General features: G+C 42.1%; 1 protein-coding gene across 5 annotated transcripts in view; it reads right to left on the bottom strand.

Annotated features, from left to right (window-relative positions):
- LOC139260284 (scavenger receptor cysteine-rich domain-containing protein DMBT1-like) overlaps window positions 1-22,788 on the bottom strand; it is a 280,342-nt gene that overhangs the window by 160,835 nt on the left and 96,719 nt on the right. For all 5 annotated transcript variants that reach the window (XM_070876709.1, XM_070876707.1, XM_070876710.1 and 2 more), the window contains 5 exons: window positions 15,886-15,906; window positions 10,714-10,740; window positions 9,559-9,681; window positions 5,928-5,957; window positions 2,411-2,440 (listed from right to left, as the gene is read on the bottom strand). In XM_070876709.1, the coding sequence (XP_070732810.1) occupies window positions 2,411-2,440; window positions 5,928-5,957; window positions 9,559-9,681; window positions 10,714-10,740; window positions 15,886-15,906 (231 nt within the window). The remainder of the gene's footprint in view (window positions 1-2,410; window positions 2,441-5,927; window positions 5,958-9,558; window positions 9,682-10,713; window positions 10,741-15,885; window positions 15,907-22,788) is intronic.

The raw sequence follows: 22,788 nt of genomic DNA, 5'->3' as shown, positions 1-22,788 counted from the left end.
GTCTCCCATTAAAACAACTTTGCTTTTGCAAAAGCCTCTCGAATCTCCGAATTAAAACATTCTGCCATTTCATTTCTGCTTTCAGGAGGCCTGTAGACTACTCCCATTACAATTTTAAATCCTCTCTTATTCCTCAATTACAGCCATAGTCTCCGCTGATTGCTTTCCGTTACTTATATCCTCTCATACTAATGTTGTAATAGTATCTTTAATCAATATGGCGACAACTCCTCCTCTTCCACTTTCCCTATTTATTCTAAAGACCTTATATCCTGGAATATTTAACTCCCAATCGTGACCAGCTTTCAGCGATGTCTCTGTTATGGCCACCCTGTCATACCCTCTAAACTGTATTTATTTCTTATACTTCCTGTGTAATAAAACCCTATTTGGGCAGGACACTTGTCCTTCTGGCCAGATGCTGCCTTTCTCACAACTTAACACATTTCTTATTTGTCACTCCTAATGCAACTAGTTTAGTTATTATAGTATTCCCTTCCTCTGGTGTAGCTATAGCACTGTTTGTGACCTGATCTTTGCTCTTAAACTTTTTTCATCTTTAAATTATAATTTTTATAATTGTTTTGATTAAGCCCTCTCCCCCTATTTATTAGTTTAAAGTCCCTACAAAGGGTGAGAGGGAAGCCCCAGCCTGCTCCTTTTGTCAGGTGGCCAATTGTAGTTTCCAAACGGCGAATGCTTTATTTCAATATTATTTTGGGAACGTGCTCATCGTGCACAAGATCTCCCACTGTCCTTTTCGACAAGATGTGAAATAATGATAATGCCCACTTGAAATGGGTCTGATACATCTTTGTGCCTCCAACCATAAATTACTTCTCCTTTCCCCAGCACCATTAGCGGCACCAACAGGTTTCAAAGCGAATCCCCGATCAGGCATCTTTGGAAGAGGAGGACCTACGAAGGGACGCCAAGCTTTTTAAGAACATAGCAACATAAAACATAACAAATAAGAGCAGGAGTAGGCCATTCGGCCCCTCGAGCCTGTTCTGCTATTCAGTAAGATCTTGGCTGATCTTCTACCTCAACTCCACTTTCCTGCACTATCCCTATATCACTTGATTCCCTTAATATACAAAAATCTATCGATCTCTGTTTTCAATATACTCAAAGACTGAGCCTCCGCTGCCGTCTGGGGTGGAGAATTCCAAAGATTTACCATCCTCTGAGTGAAGAAGTTTCTCCTCATTTCAGTCCTAAATGGCCCACCCTTTACTCTGAGACTGTGACACTGGTTCTAGATGCCCCAGCCAGAGGAAACATCCTCCCTGTATCGTACCTGTCAAGCCCTGTAAGAATTTTGTATGTTTCAATTAGATCAGCTCTCATTCTTCTAAAATCTAGAGAATATAGGCCTAGTCTACTCAATCTCTCCTTATAGGACAATCCCACCATCCCAGGAATTAGTCTGCTGAACATTCGTTACACTCCCTCCATGGCAAGTATATCCTTCCTCAGGTAAGAAGACCAAAACTCCACAGAACACTACAGGTGTGTTCTCACCAGGACCCTATATAATTGCAGTAAGATGCCTTGACTCTTATACTCAAATCCTCAATAATAAAGGCCAAATACCAGTTGTTTTCTTAATTGCTTGCTATACCTGCACATTAGCTTTCAGTGATTCGTGTACAAGGACACCGAGATCCCTCTGAACACCAACATTTCCTAATCTCTCACCATTTAAAAAAAAATACTCAGCTTTTCTATTTTTCCTACCAAAGTGGATAACTTCACATTTCTGCACATTATATTCCATGTGCCATGTTCTTGTCCACTCACCTAGCCTGTCTATATCCCCTTGACGCCTCTTTGCAGCCTCCTCACAGCTTACATTCCCATCTCACTTTGTATCATCAGCAAATTTGGATATATTATATTTGGTCCCCTCATCCAAATCATTGATATAGATTGTGAATAACTGAGGTCCCAAGCACTGATCCTTGTGGTAGCCCACTAATTACAGCCTGCCAACCCGAAAATGACTCATTTATTCCTACTCTCTGTTTTCTGTCCATTAACCAGTCCTCAAATCTATGCTAGTATATTACCCCCAATCCCATGAGTTCTAACATTTAATAACCTCTTGCGTGGCACCTTATCGAATACCTTCTGAAAATCCAAATACATCACCTAGTTACAATCTCAAAGACTCATAGATTTGTCAAACATGATTTCCCTTTCATAAATCCATGTTGACTCTGCCCAATCCTATTATTCTTTTCTAAGTGCCCTGTTACCACATCCTAAATAATAGATTCTAGCATTTTCCCTACTACTTTTGTCAGATGCTGCAGAAAAGATGCCCTGTGCTACCTGCCAATACACAAACACCAGCATCTGCAAACTGGAAAGGATTTAAGGTTATTTTGAGGATATTTTTGAGTACCTGTTGTTGTAGATGGTTCATGAGTAACAGCTGTCAAAATAATAAAAACAAAGCCATAATTAATATTTTTCTCAACTACTCAAACTTTGCACAATCTTTTTGCGAAACATTCAAGAAAAAGCAATGGCCAGGAAATTCCTCAAGAAGATGATATCAGTCAGTTTTCCTGGGACTACGCCCCAATTGAAATCCGCCACGAATCCTGTTAAAGTTCACGGGGTTCAGGATAGTAGCCAAGAGGAGACAACACCCCTTCCCCGGACCCTCCCACTCCGCAGCCCCCACCTGCAAAGATGCTGGAAATGTAGGTGGTAGTTTGCCAGACCAGTGGAGAGCTGGAGTCCCTCTCTGGGGCTCACAATGATATCCTTGGGCACTGTCACCAAGGACCCGTGTTGGAATCACAGCAGTGGAAAATATCCATTTATTATTTCTTTTTTGCTACTCCACAACCCCTTCTTGAATTCTTGAATCACCGATAATTACCAGGGACATTTTATGATTAATTATCCAGGCTGGAAAATTATACAATGACACAACATTTTTTTCTCAGTTATCTTAGAGCATCTCATTTTCCGCACTAGTTGAATGATTCACTGTTTACACCGTAAGTATTTTGACAATCAGCAACATAAATGCCTAAAAGAAGAGAAGTCTTCGCCATTTTCTTCTATTTAAGGCGATGGGAAAAACAATTTCACATCAAATGCAACAATGTTTGTAGTGACAATAAAAAAGCAAAATGCTGCAGATTCTCGAAATCTTAAATAAAAATACAAAAAGGATGGAAATACTCAGCAAGTCAGGTAGCATCTGCAGAGAGAAAGCAACACGAACTGGAGAGGGGGAGAGAGAAACAGCAACTGGGGATGGAGGGAGGGAGAGAGACACAAAATGGGGGAGTGAGAGAGAGAAACACAAACTAAGGGAGGGAGGGAGAGAGAAACACAAACTAAGGGAGGGAGGGAGAGAGAAACACAAACTAAGGGAGGGAGGGAGAGAGAAACACAAACTGAGGAGAGGGGAAGAGAGAGAAAAATAAAATGGGGGAGAGTGAGCGAGAGAGAAATACAAACTCGGGGTAGGAAAGAAACACAAAATGGCATTGTGCCTGCCACTGAGTTCTGCCATTGACCCTGCTGAGATTTGCGAGGTATAGGAAAGGGTAGAGAAGAAGCAGGCAAACTGCTCACACCCCTCTCCTCAACCCTCACCAAAGATGCTGCAAATGATGACAGATGATAGCCAGCCTAGATGAGTGCCGGTTTACTCCCACCACTCCTAGAAAGGCTAAGAGGGGATTCCACCTTTCGTGAGATGGCCAATGTAGTTCTCAAGTGGCAAATGCTTCATTTCAATATTAATTTGGGGACCTGATGGTCTTGCACACCATCTCCACTGTCCTGGCCAACAAGATGTAAAACATTAATTATACCCATTTGAAATCGGTCTGATGCAACTTTGCGCCACCAGCTGTAAATTACTTCTCCTTTCCCCAGCACCATTAGCGGCACCAACAGGTTTCAAAGGGAATCCCCTTTCAGACATGTTTAGATTAAGAAGAGAATCTATAAAGGGATATGAAGCACTTTATGCTGCAGAAAAGATGCCCTGTGCAAGCTGCCAATACACAAACATGAGCCTGTGCAGACTGGAAAGAATTTAACATTAGTTTGAGATCATTTTGAGTAGCTGTTGATCTATTTGGTCTAGTAAGGCCGGTCAAAATACTGGGCCAGATGCGGCAATGGGTAATGACGATGAACTGTCAGCGTTCGCTGTCATTAACCCTCTGAAACTGATCATAACTTCAGGATTTAGCGCATGCGCAGCTAAACACAGAAATCCTGAAGTTGCGGTCAGTAATTCACTGCTCCGACAGAGGCTGTGCTGTGACATCGCTGCCCCCGCCTCCCCCCCCACCTGGCTGGCAATCAGTGAGATCAATGGAACTGAAGAAAATTTGAGCTTTTCCACGCTAAGATCGCTGTTAAACACCCCATTGAATGTTGAGCCTTTTGGGAATAGGTGCAATTGGGGTTTTAATAGCATATTGTGTGCTAAACAAACTCTGGCACTGAAATACTAATCTTATATTGTGGAATTTCAAATTTCTCTCTTATGATAAAGATTACGAGATTTTTAAGAAATATATATATATTTTTAAAGTTTTTTCATCATATTTCAGCTAATATCTTAAGTTCATGTGTATTTCCCAATCTTTAATTTACTCTTTGTAATATTTTTTTAAATTGTAGATAATCAGCGCTTTTGACTCAGATTTGCTGTCTTTGAGAATTATACAATGTCATTGGCTGCTTAAACAGCTTGATGATGTCACTGCTGCTCTAAGCTGGGAATCCGCTATTGACAGCACTGCAATCAACTACATATTAAGGAAGCTGAGGTTCTTGCCACAGATCATGAGATCGGCATCGCATCGCCGCTGACCGCAAATTAGGGGCCAACAAAAATAAAGCCATAGTTAATACTTTTCATACTTATTCAAGCCTCAAACTTTGTGCAATACTTTTGAGAAGCTTGAAAAAACAATGTTGGGAACACTCCTCAAGAAAGTGACATCTGGCAGTTTAACTGAGATTGCGTCTGCAGCAGTGAAATCTGCCGCTGACCTACTAAAGTTCACGGGGTCAGAGATAGTGGGCAAGGTGATGGAAACGTAGGTGGAAGATTGCCAGACCACGAGAGAGCTGGAGTGCGTCTCCCGGGCTCACAAAGATATTCTGGGCTGCTGTCACCCTGGGTCCCCTGGACATGTTCCCTACTGGAACCACAGAAGCAGAAAATGTCCCCTTTAATCTTGCTCTTCTCCTGCTCCACGTCCTCTCAGATATTGCCACGGTACACTGGTGATTATTCTTGTATCACTGATATTTACCGGAGAAATTGTGTGTGTGTTTAACTGGGCTAGAAAAGGCATGACAGCTATTTTTCATTATCCGCACCAGCTGAATAATTCTGTGTTTTCACAGTGGACATTTCGATAATCTGTGATAGAACACAGCAACACAATTGCCTAGAAGGAGACAAGTGTATGCTATTTTTTTATATTGGAGGCCAAAGAAAACAATTTTTCATCAAATACAGCAATACCTGTACGTCAATAAAATAAACAAAGACTTTACCAAATCAATAATGTGATTCGCTGAGTACAGCCATTAAGATTCATTGTTGATTTAAAAAGGGTCAGCAAATGTACAAAACTATCACCGTCGCCTTTATATGCAATGCTGTAATTTTAATCTCCGATGAACAATACAGATTACATTAAAAGAATGTTAGAGCTACTTAATATTGTAATAAAAGAGCATCAAAATAGTACAATGTGGAACACAGTGCTTAGCTCCGTCTAAAATATGCAGTATATAAAAACTTTACAAAATTAATAATGTGATTTGCTGAGTATAGCCATTACGATTCATTGTTGATTTAAAAAGGGTCAGCAAATGTACAAAGCAACAATTTTTTTTAAATAATGTACTTAAATCTTACTGACCTGATGGAGTTGAATAAGCACTGCAGTATCCTATAGAGGAACACATTCAGTTGATTTGCTTTATCAACTTCAGATAATTTCATTCACATTCATAGAAATATTAAAATAACACATGACAAAAATGAAATTATCAGTTATGATTGACATTTACAAACATACAAACAATGACGGATGGGAAAAGGCCCAATGGTGCAGCCAGCCCGTCACACACAACACATAATATATACTCACCCATCCCACCCGGATACCATGTCATCTCTTGGGCGAGGTGAATAAAAATAATCAAAACTAATCCAGGAGACTAGTCTGACTTTCATTAATGTGATACCGTACCATCTTTTGTACAAAGTTATCCCCATCTCAGCTAGAATCAGAACTTGTTCTTGTTTGAAGGAATTCAGTGAATCGGTGTTCACTGCTCGAGCCAGCAGCCTGTTCCACAGGTCCACAATTCTATGGGAAAAGAACTACCGCCAAACATCTATCCTAGTTATGCCTTCATATAACTTGAGATTGTGACTCCTGCTCCTCCCTATTCTTTTTACTAGAAACAAACAGATCACATTAATACAATCTATTGCCTTCATCATCTTATAAACCTCAATCAAGTCACCCCTAAATCTAAGCTTCTCTGAGGAGCTTTTTGTGGTAACTAAATGTTTCAAACTGGGAATTCATCTGTGGCCCTCCTCTGTACCCTATCCAAGTCTCAATATCACCCATAATGTGAGGGGATCAAAACTGGACACAGTATTCCATCTAGTGTTCATACAACGAAAATAAAAAACATTGCTTCTTTGCACCAAGGTTGTGTAGCACAAACCTGTCCTTTGTTTACACAAATCGCATCCAAGTTATTTCTTTCGGAATAAACAATGGTGAAAAGAAGAAAAGGCTTTTGTGCCAATCAATTCATCCTCGGCAAAAATTTACTCTGGTGACTATGTGTTAGTGACATTGAATAAATAGCTGGAAAAATTCTTCTGATTGCTGTTAGAATAATAAACACCTTATTGGAGCACAGTCAGTGTAAAATCTTTCATCTTTCATGACATCACTAACAAGTAGCAATTTGAGGGAATCTTCCTCGTCTGTCATTTCAGTTTAGTTCCAGGACCTGTTTGGACAAGTTGCATTTCCTTCCTTGCTTAATCTCAACCGTATGTCTCTCAGTCCCTGGTAAATCAGTAATCTGTCTAGTTCAGTTTTGAATGCTTCACATTCAGTGAACTAGGTGGTAGTCTATTCTTTACGTTAATAGCCCAAACTCTGCTGTTATTCTTTATTCAGAATTTAGTCGCAAGCCCCTTAATTTTGATTCAAACACTCCAGCTCGGTTCTCCAGGTATAACACAAAAAACATTTCCTCAACCACTATATTGATTCCCTGTGAGGTTTTTAGCTGCTGGATTATGGCCTGCATAGAAAAAAAAGTTTCTGGCCTTTTGTTTGAAAACTATAATTACAACACATGGCCAGGTGTGGATTGACATATGGGCCCATAGGGCCTGTGCCCAAGAGCATCAGCAAAATATGGAAAACCTGCCAGAGTCTGCATGCAAATATGTGTAATACATTGTGATATGCTTTAAGATTCATTTAATTAGTATATTGTCATATTATATAGTTCGTTATTAATGCCATGTGCAAATTTTCTATGGGCCTTTTTTCATCCATTTTATTACACAAATGTGTTCTTATGGATCGGAACGGTGGGGGAGAAGGGGTGGCTGTGAGGCACATCAGAATCTTGGCCTTTATTGCAAAGGGGATGGAGTATAAAAGCAGGGAAGTCTTGCTACAGTTATACAGGGTATTGGTGAGGCCACACCTGGAATACTGCGTGCAGCTTTGGTTTCCATATTAACAAAAGGATATACTTGCATTGGAGGTAGTTCAGAAAAGGTTCACTAGGTTGATTCTGGAGATGAGGGGGTTGACTTACGAGGAAAGTGCCATATATGTAACCACAATGTAACACCACTGTATTACTGTATACACTCAACCTAGATGCACACCTTGGCCACAAGGAGTGAACTTGTGGGAGACACTCCTTACCTGATCACACAGGTATAAAAAGGGAGGTCCCACGCAGGGTCATCGTCTTTGGAGTCCTGTGAATAAAGAGTTAAGGTCACAGAGTGACCTTGTTCCCAGAACGTGCCTCGTGTGGTTTCATGCTATAGAGTAAGGACTTTACATTGGCAACGAGAAACGGGAATTCACGGCCCACGAGAATGGCCACCGGTATCACAGAGGAACGGTACTGTGTTGGGGAAGACTGGGATGATTTTGTCGAGAGGCTTCAGCAAAGCTTCGATACGAAAGAATGGCTGGGGGATGCAGCGGCCGACAAGTGAAGGGCTCATCTTTTGGCCAGCTGCGGACCTAAGACTTACGCGCTCATGAAGGACTTACTAGCACCCAAAAAGCCGGCGGACAAAACCTTTGAAGAACTTAGCAAATTGATTGGGGAGCACCTCAAACCGGCGAGTAGCATACATATGGCCCGACACAGATTCTACACCCACCGACGTCGTGAAAGACAGAGCATACCGGACTTCGTAGCGGACCTCCGGCGTTTGGCCAGCCTCTGTAAGTTCACAGACGCCTGCAGGGGGGAGATGCTAAGGGACTTCTTTATCGAGGGCATCGGTCATGTGGGAATTTTCCGCAAATTAATTGAGACCAAGGATTTGATCTTGGAAGCGGTGGCGTTGATGGCTCAAATTTTCATGGCGGGGGAGGAAGAGCCGAAAATAATATACGCGCACAATTCTGCCTCTAACGCATGATGGATCAGGGAGTCAAAATCATCAATGCAACTCAGAGCACCTATTTCTTATGTTCTTACGATACCCAAATGGTCTTGGTGCCCAGGTCCTCAAGCAATCTTATAAGAACATAAGAAATAGGAGTAGGAGTAGGCCTTTTGGCCCCTTGAGCCTGCTCCACCATTTAATAAGATCATGGCTGACCTGATCATGGGCTCAGCTCCATTTCCCTGCCCGCTCCCCATAACCCTTTATTCCCTTATTACTCAAAAATCTGTCTATCTCTGCCTTAAATATATTCAATGATCCAGCCTCCACAGATCTCTGGGGCAGAGAATTCCATAGATTTACAACCCTCAGAGAAGAAATTCCTCCTCTTAATCTTAATCCAGCTCTGCCTATTGCTCAGATATGTTTTTACCCAATTTTGCCGAATATTGGCATGAATAAAATGAATCACCTTAAATATTACAGCAATGAACATTTTAAAATTGTAAATATTTCAGAATATAACTTTATGCTCCACCACTGCAAAGTGAAGCATGACCATAAACTCAACAAGTTAAAGGAAATATCCCAAAGACCGGACACCTGGAACTGATCTGAGTTTTTGTATTTCAGACTGACCCGGTTTTAATATTTGAAGGCGTATAGGACAGATCTGTCCTGACAATCTCTCAGATCACATTATATACTGTAGAAAAATATATCATCATCAGGACTCAGCTACACTGATTCACAATTTGAGTAATAATTTTCAATAAAGTCCTATTGATAAATTTGACAGTCCTTTTATAATTTTCTATTTTAATTTTAACATATATTTAAATATTAGTTATTTTTGAAAGTTCTCTTACCGTAATTTATGTGAGAACAGTGGTCACAGAAGTCATGACAACATGTGCCATAATAACGGCAGTTGTAATCACAGGAACAACCTGATGAATGTCCCCCACAGTTGTATCTGCATGAGTCATATCCTGTACAGTACAGTAAATGTTAGGTTAGATCTAGTTTTTGTTAACAAGGTTGCCGATTACAATTTTGAAATAAATAGGATCATTTGTATTTTATTAAGGTGGTTTACTGCTTAATCCTCAGCTTAAGTTGTATTTTGTGGTCAGGATCTAAAGTTTAATTGTTGCCAATGGAGCAAACAGAAGTTAAACATTCTTGGCGCTAAATTCATTTGTGCCCATCAGTCACTCTTCCTACTGACCACACCAAAATAATTTCAATCTTACCTTTGCTGGGTCTCTTCTGCTCTATCGCCTATGGACCTAATTGGAGAGTGCACAGCGCACAATCTAATTAGTTCTCTCCTAAAATGGCAATCTAGTCCAATGGACTTTCAAGGACCCTGGTTTGCATATTGAAACTTGCCTACCTCCTGAAACAGGAAGGTGCTAGGCTACCGAGCAGAAAGCCCCATTCAAAATGGTGGCGGGCTGACTGTAGGGGTTAATGGGGTGGTAAGGCTACAGATCCCATTTTTAGGCCCTTACCAACCCGTTAACGCTGATTTTCCAGTGAAAGTCAGGCCAAACATATGAAGTATAATGGCTCTGTCATTTTCTTACTCATAAGAGAACAAGATTAACATTTTTGATCAGAATCCCGATAAACACACAATTTTCTTTACTCCTTAGAGAAGTGATGAAAAGTTATATTAAAGCAAGATATTGTTATTGATTATAATGGAAACTGTACATTTAGGCTTTAGGAGGAGGAAATAGATTCATCTCTCATTCCTGCTCCAAATGCAGGAATTGTCCTGGATGTACCCCAATCGCTTCATATGTGGTTGCGCCTCTGACTAAATCTTTTAATAGTTGCAATGAATATATACTTCAACAAGTTAATGAGCGACACAGAATTTTTTGGCTGACAGAACAGAATCAGCTCCTGTGACTTTAGGTTTAAAGCACAAGGACTGATACCAGTTCTGACTCTGGCTGACGCAGTATAATCAGGACAACATTTAATTTTTAGCTTGAGCACATTTTCATTACCTGTTGTTTCTGAACCTATTGTACGGTCTGTCAAAATAATGAAAACAAAGTCAATGGTTTGACATCCCCCATCATACACCAGAAACCCTGGAAATATCCTTAGAGATAGAGTGGGCTAAAATATAGCAGAAACTGTACTTTCAGGCAAGCAAGAGTAGCTTATGAGCAGATGCTCCCCTCATACCAGACAGACCGCTTTTGTTTTCGGAAGTCTTAATCTCCTGATAATCAGCTCAGACAACAGTACAAAAGTACTTACTATCATTACTAAATCATCATCAAAACATGCCCTGCATGATGTAAGGCTCATAGCTTAACCATGTGAAACCTAGGTGAACCACCAACGTCTATAATGCAGGACGCTGCCAGTGTTAAGAGTAGAAGAAAAGATAACCCTGGAAGAAATAATTCAGCTATTACCAATGTTGGGTGATAAAATGCAGAAAATTGTAAAAGGAAGGAAATATTGAATGAGATTAGGTGCGCCACAGTTTTAAGGTTCAAGGAAAAATGATTTAGGACATGTGCAAGGAATCCCAGAGCCAGAAATTGCGTAGCGCCCCGTTTGGAGTGATACATTTACACTCCTTCAAAAGTTATCACCAGGCCGAAAAGATTTCTTGGTTCCGGGAACTTCTACTTTAGCACTCCAAGAGGGAAATGGAGTGCTAAATCAAGCACCGTCACTTCCCTTAGAGCACTGAAGAGAATGAGGGGGCGGTAGCAGCAGAGCGCTGAACAATGTTCAGTTCAGCACTGCCGTCTTTAGAGGCTCCTTCCCTTGCTTAAAGGGAAGGGCCAATGATGGGTTCAATCACTCTTCATGCTCTGTCAGTTGGGCCATGAGACCTGCACTTCATGCATAGCAGCCCCAAGCACTCAGAGCACAGGGCTGAGGAATCGCAAAGTCAAAAGAAATCAGGATGCACCTGACTGGGGAGAGAAATCAATTTTACCCTACCTGACCAATATTGCCTTTAAATATCGCTCCCCAACCAGCCAGCTGAGGTGACAAGGCCTCCTGCAGCTACCTTTGTTGATGTCCGGCGATGCTGCAGCAGGCGGGAGCGGCTATCACATCCGGGGCACTAATGGGGCACTGCGCACCGGATGACGTCACAATCTATGGGGCGCAAGAGATCGAGGTGGTAAGTGTTAGCACCAGCGCAAAACCGCCAGGGAAATTTGTGGACGTCAGTGAATTCACCGCACCCGATTGGTAACCCCTTAGTGCCCTGTTACTGTCCCCCGCCCCCTGCAGGTGCTAATGGGGGGCGCAAACCAGGTAAATTTCTCCCGCCTAGAGTTCAACACAGTAAGGGTGAAGGACGACCTTTAATATGGAATATCCGCTGCTCAGCAAGAACAAAAAGGAAGGTTCAGAGGAACACTGACCATAGTAGCATCAATAAAATAGAGAGACACAGCAAAGGTTATGGTGGAGAGAGGCAATTTGGTGAGTGCAAGAATACCCAAGAGATGACCATTTCTTTTCTTGTATCCTATCCAGGAGTGTGATAAAGAATTTAGAAGAACCTCCTGAAATTTTGGACAGATTTGTGCTTTGCAGAGAGTTGAGAGTTGTTGAAAGGAAAGAAGCATGAAAGAGGAAACTAAATTTGAAGGCAGTATCTTTCAATTAAGATGTTAAACCAAGTCTGCCCTCTCATGTGGACATAAAAGATTCCACAGCACTATTCAAAGAAATTCGACACAGCCTTTGGTTATGGAATAGAACAAGCACACCTTGTAAAGTCATCAAGGGGAAACACAAGCATAAGGTACAGAGCACACTTGCAATACAAATACTACTAAATAAAATTAATCTTTTCATCTCTCCTCACTAAGGACAGTATTGTTGGCTATGTCCTGCTTAGTGTTAAAAGTTCTATGCCATCCCAGTTGGTGTCTTCATTCCACTGGAAAAGTAATAAAGGTGATTCCCCTGACAAACATGTCATGAGTCAATTACTTTATACAGGTATGTACTGTGGACTGGTTTCTCTGTCAGATGCCCCTACACTGGAATGGAAGAATCTTCTTGCATAGAAGCTTAATGCTATAGTGGCATTTACAATTACATGTAAAGCCACTCTCCCCTTGGTTAACAGATGCCATAGCCTGATTACTACTTCTACAGTCAAGTTCAGGCAACAAGTAAAAATACGGGGAAGGTGACTCAACTGTGGCTAACAAGGGAAATTAGGAATAGTGTTAAATCCAAGGAAGAGGCATATAAATTGGCCAGAAAAAGCAGTAAACCTGAGCACTGGGAGAAATTTAGAATTCAGCAGAGGAGGACAAAGGGTTTAATTAGGAGGGGGAAAATAGAGTATGAGAGGAAGCTTGCTGGGAACATAAAAACTGACTGCAAAAGCTTCTATAGATATGTGAAGAGAAAAAGATTAATGAAGACAAATGTAGGTCCCTTGCAGTCAGAATCAGGTGAATTCATAATGGGGAACAAGGAAATGGCAGACCAATTGAACAAATACTTTGGTTCTGTCTTCACTAAGGAAGACACAAATAACCTCCCGAAAATACTAGGGGACCGAGGGTCTAGCAAGAAGGAGGAACTGAAGGAAATCCTTATTAGTCAGGAAATTGTGTTAGGGAAATTGTTGGGGTTGAAGGCCAATAAATTCCCAGGGCCTGATAGTCTGCATCCCAGAGTACTTAAGGAAGTGGCCCTAGAAATAGTGGATGCATTGGTGATCATTTTCCAACACTCTATCGACTCTGGATCAGTTCCTATTGATTGGAGGGTAGCTAATGTAACATAACTTTTTAAAAAAGGAGGGAGAGAGAAAACGGGGAATTATAGACCGGTTAGCCTGACATCAATAGGAAAATGTTGGAATCAATTATTAAAGATGAAATAGCAGTGCATTTGGAAAGCAGTGACAGGATTGGTCCAAGTCAACATGGATTTATGAAAGGGAAATCATGCTTGACAAATCTTCTAGAAGTTTTTGAGGATGTAACGAGTAGAGTGGACAAAGGAGAACCAGTGGATGTGGTGTATTTGGATTTTCAAAATGCTTTTGACAAGGTCCCACACAAGAGATTGGTGTGCAAAATTAAAGCACATGGTATTGGGGGTAATGTATTGACATGGATAGAGAACTGGTGGACAGACAGGAAGCAGAGAGTTGGGATAAAAGGGGCCTTTTCAGAATGGCAGGCAGTGACTAGTGGGGTGCCGCAGGGCTCAGTGCTGGGACCCCAGCTATTTACAATATACATCAATGATTTAGATGAAGGAATTGAGTGTAATATCTCCAAGTTTGCAGGTGACACTAAGCTGAGTAGAGGTGTGAGCTGTGAGGAGGATGCTAAGAGGCTGCAGGGTGACTTGGACAGGTTCGGTGAGTGGGCAAATGCATGGCAGATGCAGTATAATGTGGATAAATGTGAGGTTATCCACTTTGGTGACAAAAACATGATGACAGAATATTATCTGATTGGCGGCAGATTAGGAAAAGGAGAGGTGCAACGAGACCTGGGTGTCATGGTACATCAGTCATTGAAGGTTGGCATGCAGGTACAGCAGGCAGTGAAGAAGGCAAATGGCATGTTGGCCTTCATAGCTAGGGGATTTGAGTATAGGAGTAGGGAGGTCTTACTGCAGTTGTACAGGGCCTTGGTGAGGCCTCAACTGGAATATTGTGTTCAATTTTGATCTCCTAATCTGAGGAAAGACGTTCTTGCTATTGAGGGCATGAAGCAAAGGTTAACCAGACTGATTCCCGGGATGGCAGGACTGACATATGAGGAGAGACTGGATCAACTGGTCCTGTATTCACTGGAGTTTAGAAGAATGAGAGGGGATCTCATAGAAACATATAAAATTCTGACGGGACTGCACAGGTTAAATGCAAGAAGAATGTTCCCAATGTTGGGGAAGTCCAGAACCAGGGGTCATAGTCTAAGGATAAGGGGTAAGCCATTTAGGACCGAGATGAGAAATTTCTTCACTCAGAGAGTTGTTAACCTGTGGAATTCTCTACCGCAGAGAGCTGTTGATGCCAGTTCGTTAGATATATTCAAGAGGGAGTTAGATATGGCCCTTACGGCTAAAAGGATCAAGGGGTATGGAGAGAAAGCAGGAAAGACGTACTGAGGTGAATGATCAGCCATGATCTTATTAAATGATGATGCAGGCTCGAAGGGCCGAATGGCCTACTCCTGCACCTATTTTCTATGTTTCTATGTTTCTATGTTTCTATCGATCTTCTTATTCAGATATGAGTCACTTGATCTGTAAAAACAGGTCCTTCGGTATTGACGGAAGTAAACATACTGCCTGAAGTCTCATTGGATCTGACAATGTCCTCTCATTAATTATTCCCCTCATCCTGCAGCTCTACGGGAATAGCCAGAGGGATTCACAGCCTCCCAACTTAGTTAGCTGCCTTGTACTCAGCAGCAATTGTCAAGACTTTAGGAAAGTGTGGCTTAACAGACTGAAGGCTTCAGCAAAAAGGAAGAAATATAGAAGTAAATAAAAATGTGCAGGATGTTTATTGTATAAGTAGATAAATGCTCACTGCCAAAAAACTAGACTTCAACAGCAACTGAAACAACAGCAATCTTTCTCTAAGAAGCACTCGAGAGTAGGCCAGGCCTATTTATCGATTGTCATTCATCTTATATGGGTCAAGTGCTTTGCTGAAATTTGTGAAATCTGCGTGAGACCTGATATACATAAAATTTTAATTTAAATGAGGTCTATAAAAACCTGAGGCGGGCTTGTTTGCTCACCCAAAAGTCCTAGCTGTCCTAGTTTGCCGTGAATTGGGCACATGAGCCCGAACCATGACCACCATCAGTGAGGTTTTGTGCTGTCAGCAGAGCCTGGTTAATTCTATCTTATAATGTAGTAAAAACAGAATTCCAACATCCTGGACATCTGCTTTCTTACTATGGATAAGACATAGACTGGCAAAACTTAATGTACCATCAGCTCTTCGATAGCGAGAAAATCTTAACATTTTCTTCCAGGGATGGTATATAACCGTAGGTCTTCCAGTGTGAAGTGCACAGACTGATTGTTTAGACAGAAATATTACTCAACCACCTTAATTTACCACTCTAATTACAGGTGTATCTTTGCTTCACACTGGACAGTCTTGAAAAAAATCAGCTTACAATTAAGAATATTTTCATTACCTGTTGTTGGAATAAAGTATCCTGTCAATATTAAAAAAGTGGCAGTTAGTAAAAAATATTTTCATACTTAATCAAATTTTAAAATATGTTTTTCATCTACTCGCTTATGTTCTTATCAACAAGAAGTGAAGCAGGCTTATTACTCGCTGCTGTGAAAGCCTGAACACAGAACTCTCCATTTCACTCTCACAATACAGTTCCTCGTCATTTCTACTTTTATCTCTCAAAAACATGATGACACTGATGCAAATCAAAGCGTGAAACCATATCATTTTTCGTTCTTCACTTTTTACTTAACGCTTTTTAAGAGGTTAAACATACTCAAATGACCAAACTCGTAATGACGTGAACTGCCCTTCCTTCAATTCAGTCACTTTAAGATAATAATTTATCAGTATCACTTTTAAACAATGCAACATTTAACATATCAATAACGAGTAATCTTTCGCTTACCGTAGCTCTTGGCATGGAAAGTCAAAGTAATGAGAAAGACATGTAAAAGCACTCTTGCTTTGGATGCCATTTTCTCATGTGGTGCAAGGTTATGAACAACTACTTTAATTTATAGCCAAACTGGTGGGCTGGGTGTGTTATAAGCTTCTATAAAATCAAGTCATATAATTTGTTATTCGCTGTTAAATGTATATACTTTCAAAATTGCTCCTAATAAACTCACAGCGCAAATTGCAATGTTTGTTAATATCAAACATAGCTGTGTAAATATCACAAATGGTATTTTATTGTATTCTTAGATGATGTCCACATTGGACTTTGGGCAAGTTAGTTTTATTAACTGTGAATATGAACACCTTAGGCAAATAACCCTTTAAACTTGCATTTCCTGGTTCATCAAAATAGACCCCACACCTGCTAACAAGTGCAGTTTAACGTTATCAAATCAAGTGAAGTCACCTGCTCTCCAGTGTACAGCTTGTTTATATTCTATATTATATTTGTAATATTATTTTCTGCTGACCGGTATAGTGTCAGCAAAATTTGTGCTATACTGCTATTTGAACTTATCTTAGAAAGCTGCATCACAATGTCACTCCACTTCTATTCTGTGTATAACATCATAATACAGTTCACTTGACTGAGTTCAAAGAACCGGTGGCAGGACCATGTCAAATTGATCCATCAGCCTCATAAAGTGCGTGCAGTGAGCGCTGCACCGGGATCTTGCCCTGATTCAGGCGCGATCCAATTTCTAGGCCATTAAACAAAATGGAGGACAAGTTGATAAAGGTGTTATAAAAAGCGTATCACATGTTTTATAAATAGGGGTATTGAATACAAATATAAATGAGGTAATACTAAACCTAAACAAATCATTGGTTAAGTCAAAGTTAGAGTATTCGTCAGAAATTTTATCCGCGACAACTTCTGGTTACCCATTTTATCTGGAGTTTCAACCGATCATCTACCAAAGTTATAGCAGCCGATTAGGAGAACCCCTGAGGAAATTGTGTCTATTTTAGATCCCCGACTTTAGGAACGCTGTCAAGGCCATGGAGAGAGTGCAGTAGACACTCACTAAGGTGACATCATGAATGAGAGGGATGAGGAGAAACCAGAGAGACTAGGGAACAAAGAAGGTGAACACAAGTCTGATGACTAAAGAAGGTTAACAGAAGTGGCCTTGGCACTTTATTCTCCTTGCATCGATGTTTTGCTATTCCTCCCCGCCCCCCCACCCTTCCATAATGATGGCATAGAGAGGTATGCCCATGGGGGGAATACCATACTCCAGTCATTCTGATTATGTTGGGAGGTTGCTGATTCAAAAACGTAGAGGTGGAGATGGTCCAAATACAGGTCTCAGTTTGAAAAATTGTGAAAAAATGGGTTGAAATTGTGTCTATAAAGTAAGAAGTCAGCAAGCAATGTTTAGAGACTGGACAGCAGCAATGCGTGTTTTATATGGATCTAACTTTCTCACAGTGGAGAAAGATTAGGAAATTCTGAGCACATCACTACTGAGTGAATGGTGCTCCTAGTGAAGTGAGCCCCATGGACCTTGGGCGGCTGGAACATCAAAGCTGCCAAAAAGATCGAGGAAACTCGCATTCAGCATTTCAACGGGATATAATGTGCTAAACGCGAGATTCCTTGATCTTTTTTAGTGCAATGTTGGTGTAATAACAGCCTAGGTTTGAAGACAGAGGAAATTCAGGCTCATGACTTTTATCTTGCTGATGTTAAGTTCGCTCATCCAATTACAGGAAGAATGCATGGTCGGAATTAGTTGCAGCAATCTCCAGGGCCTCGATATTAATCCCTGCATGATGGGCAAGAGAGAGTCGGAGGGGTAAGTAGCTAAATACGGGAAACGCATCCACAACACGTCACACAGTGCACGCACCTGCCGTCTTTTTTATGGCGGCAGATATTGGGGCGTCCAAGTGTGTAGGAGGCGGCGTACTTAATTAATATATTTAGCTCAGGCTCCCACAATGCAATTGGGAGTCCAATTTAAAATTGACTTGTGGTGCGAGTTTCCCAAAGATCTGATAACCCAGCTGCCGGCTCCACAAGATGTGCCTTTTTCAGCACTCCTTGTGGGCCAGGAAGAGCAGGAGTGCTTCCCCCCGGACTATTAAGGAAGTCTTCAGCCTCCCCCGCTCAACCCTCGCGACTGCCAACCCCGGGATGGTGGGACGGACCTACCAAGAAAGACTGGATCAACTGGGCTTGTATTCACTGGAGTTCAGAAGAATGAGAGGGGACCTCATAGAAACGTTTAAAATTCTGACGGGTTTAGACAGGTTAGATGCAGGAAGAATGTTCCCAATGTTGGGGAAGTCCAGAACCAGGGATCACAGTCTAAGGATAAGGGGTAAGCCATTTAGGACCGAGATGAGGAGAAACTTCTTCACCCAGAGAGTGGTGAACCTGTGGAATTCTCTACCAAAAGAAAGTAGTTGAGGCCAATTCACTAAATATATTCAAAAGGGAGTTAGATGAAGTCCTTACTACTCGGGGGATCAAGGGGTATGGCGAGAAAGCAGGAATGGGGTACTGAAGTTTCATGTTCAGCCATGAACTCATTGAATGGCGGTGCAGGCTAGAAGTCTGAATGGCCTGCTCCTGCACCTATTTTCTATGTTTCTATGTTTCTGTGACACAGCTGCACGATCGTGATACGCTTGCTGACTTTTTTTTCTATATTCAACACGATTATTCAAGTCAGGGTGTACAAGAGATAGCTTGGTCTTAAGATCTTTCATGATCATTAAGTCAGCAGGCAAGATCCCGGTAAGCATGTGTGGTCTTGTCCTGTAACTACGCAGTATGCATGACAGCCGGGTCTGCAGTGACCCTTGGGTTACTTGCTTCATACTGTGCTTTATGATTTGGAAAGCACCTTCTGCTTGCCCATTGGATGCAGGTTTGAATGGTGCTGACCTGACATGTTTGATACCATTGAGTTTCATGAACTCTTGAAACTCCTGACTAGTAAAGCACGATCTGTTGTCGCCAACAACGATGTCAGGCAGACCATGTGTCGCGAACATGACACTGAGATTCTCAATGGTAGCTGTGGATGTGCTGGATGACATGATTATACACTCTATCTGTTATCTATGCAGTAAAGGTTCAAACTGAGTACTGTTTAATGAAGCAAGGTACAACCTTGCTTCTGCTTTATTTAGGCCCAATGTGCCTGACTCACAAAATGACTGGCCTTTTATACCAGAGCAGCATCATGTGCGTGCAACAATGACACCATCTGGTGGCTACAAACAGCATATACATATATGACAATACCCTCCTCTGAGATCTTATCACAGTCTTTCACAGGTTGAGACGGTCCGGTGCTTTATGCTCCCGGGTTGACCGTCTCAGTTCGATTCCGGCCTTGGTGAATGTGCGGGGTCTTTTGTGGCTGGTGGCTGGATGGCTGACTTGTTGGGGGTGGCAGTGGCCATATCAGGAATTGCAAGTCCATTTTTATTGAACAAGTCTGTGATGGAAATTCCGGGTTCACTGATGACCCTCTAGTCCACTGAAGGCTGCTGGTAGGTTGGTTGGTCATCGGCGGTTTCTTCGTCTGACTGCTCTGGCTCGTCTGTGTGCCTCAGCTTTGTTTAATCCATGTGTTTCCTGCACGTTTGTCCATTCTTGAGCTTAATAATAAATAATCTGTTGCCCTCCTTGGCCATGACCGTACCAGCAATCCATTTGGGACCCTGACCGTAATTCAACACATATACCAGATCATTAACAGAAATCTCATGTGACACAGTTGAGCGATCGTGGTACCCTCATTGACTCTGTCTTCTGTATGCAACATGATTACTTAAATCCGGATGTACAAGAGATAATTTGGTCTCAAGACCTCTTTTCATCATGAGTTCAGCAGGCGAGACCCCTGTGTGTGTGTGTGGGGTCTTGTCCTGTAACTCAGCAGTATGCAAGACAAGCGGGTCTGCAGTGACCCTTGGGTTACTCTCCTGATGCTTTGCTTGATAATTTGTACTGCACTTTCTGCTTGCCCATTGGACGCAGGCTTGAATGGTGCTGACCTTACATGCCGTTAAATTTTCCAAACTCCTGAAACTCTTGACTGGTGAAGCACGACCCATTGTCGCTCACCACTATGTTAGGCAGACTATGTGTCGCGAACATGACATTGAGATTCTCTATGGTTGCCGTGGACGTACTGGATGACATGATTATGCATTCTATCCACTTCGAATCAGCATCCACCACCACTAAAAACACCTTGCCCAGGAAGGGACCTGCAAAATTTACATGGATCCTGAACCAACGTTTGGATGGCCATGACCATAGACTCAGCGGAGATTCTACTGGTCCCCTGCAGTCAGAATCAGGGGAAGTCATAACGGGGAAGAAAGAAATGGCAGACCAATTGAACAAGTACTTTGGTTCGGTATTCACTAAGGAGGACACAAACAACCTTCTGGATATAAAAGGGGTCAGAGGGTCTAGTAAGGAAGAGGAACTGAGGGAAATCTTTATTAGTCGGGAAATTGTGTTGGGGAAATTGATGGGACTGAAGGCCGATAAATCCCCAGGGCCTGATGGTCTGCATCCCAGAGTACTTAAGGAGGTGGTCTTGGAAATAGCGGATGCATTGACAGTCATTTTCCAACATTCCATTGACTCTGGATCAGTTCCTATGGAGTGGAGGGTAGCCAATGTAACCCCACTTTTTAAAAAAGGAGGGAGAGAGAAAACAGGGAATTATTGACCGGTCAGCCTGACATCGGTAGTGGGTAAAATGATGGAATCAATTATTAAGGTTGTCATAGCAGCGCATTTGGAAAGAGGTGACATGATAGGTCCAAGTTAGCATGGATTTGTGAAAGGGAAATCATGCTTGACAAATCTTCTGGAATTTTTTGAGGATGTTTCCAGTAGAGTGGACAAGGGAGAACCAGTTGATGTGGTGTATTTGGACTTTCAGAAGGCTTTCGACAAGGTCCCACACAAGAGATTAATGTGCAAAGTTAAAGCACATGGGATTGGGGGTAGTGTGCTGACGTGGATTGAGAACTGGTTGGCAGACAGAAAGCAAAGAGTAGGAGTAAATGGGTACTTTTCAGAATGGCAGGCAGTGACTAGTGGGGTACCGCAAGGTTCTGTGCTGGGGCCCCAGCTGTTTACATTGTACATTAATGATTTAGACGAAGAGATTAAATGTAGTATCTCCAAATTTGCGGATGACACTAAGTTGGGTGGCAGTGTGAGCAGCGAGGAGGATGCTATGAGGCTGCAGAGTGACTTGGATAGGTTAGGTGAGTGGGCAAATGCATGGCAGATGAAGTATAATGTGGATAAATGTGAGGTTATCCACTTTGGTGGTAAAAACAGAGAGACAGACTATTATCTGAATGGTGCCAGATTAGGAAAAGGGGAAGTGCAACGAGACCTGGGTGTCATGGTACATCAGTCATTGAAGGTTGGCATGCAGGTACAGCAGGCGGTTAAGAAAGCAAATGGCATGTTGGCCTTCATAGCGAGGGGATTTGAGTACAGGGGCAGGGAGGTGTTACTACAGTTGTACAGGGCCTTGGTGAGGCCACACCTGGAGTATTGTGTACAGTTTTGGTCTCCTAATTTGAGGAAGGACATTCTTGCTATTGAGGGAGTGCAACGAAGGTTCACCAGACTGATTCCCGGGATGGCGGGACTGATATCAAGAAAGACTGGATCAACTGGGCTTGTATCCACTGGAGTTCAGAAGAATGAGAGGGGACCTCATAGAAACGTTTAAAATTCTGATGGGTTTAGACAGGTTAGATGCAGGAAGAATGTTCTCAATGTTGGGGATGTCCAGAACCAGTGGTCACAGTCTAAGGATAAAGGGTAAGCCATTTAGGACCGAGATGAGGAGAAACTTCTTCACCCAGAGAGTGGTGAACCTGTGGAATTCTCTACCACAGAAAGTTGTTGAGGCCAATTCACTAAATATATTCAAAAAGGAGTTAGATGAAGTCCTTACTACTAGGGGGATCAAGGGGTATGGCGAGAAAGCAGGAATGGGGTACTGAAGTTGCATGTTCAGCCATGAACTCATTGAATGGCGGTGCAGACTCGATGGGCTGAATGGCCTACTCCTGCACCTATTTTCTATGTTTCTATGTTTGCTGAGCTGCATGCAGGTGTTGCACTGATGCACGTATGCTTCCAGCTCAGAATCAATGCCTGGCCACCATACGTGGGACCTAGCAATGGCCTTCATCATCACTATATCAGGATGTGTGCTGTGAAACTCACGCACAAACCTCTCTCTCCCTTTCTTAGGCATTACAACTCGATTGCCCCACAATATGCAATCTGCTTGAATACACAGTTCGTCCTTGCAACGAATGTACGGTTTGGCCTCCTCGCACATTAGCTTAGATATGGCAGACCAATCCCCTTTGAGGATGCAAC

This window comes from Pristiophorus japonicus, chromosome 3 (assembly GCF_044704955.1).
Source record: "Pristiophorus japonicus isolate sPriJap1 chromosome 3, sPriJap1.hap1, whole genome shotgun sequence".
NCBI lineage: Eukaryota > Metazoa > Chordata > Chondrichthyes > Pristiophoridae > Pristiophorus > Pristiophorus japonicus.
This window is presented reverse-complemented; position numbering and strand designations above follow the sequence as displayed.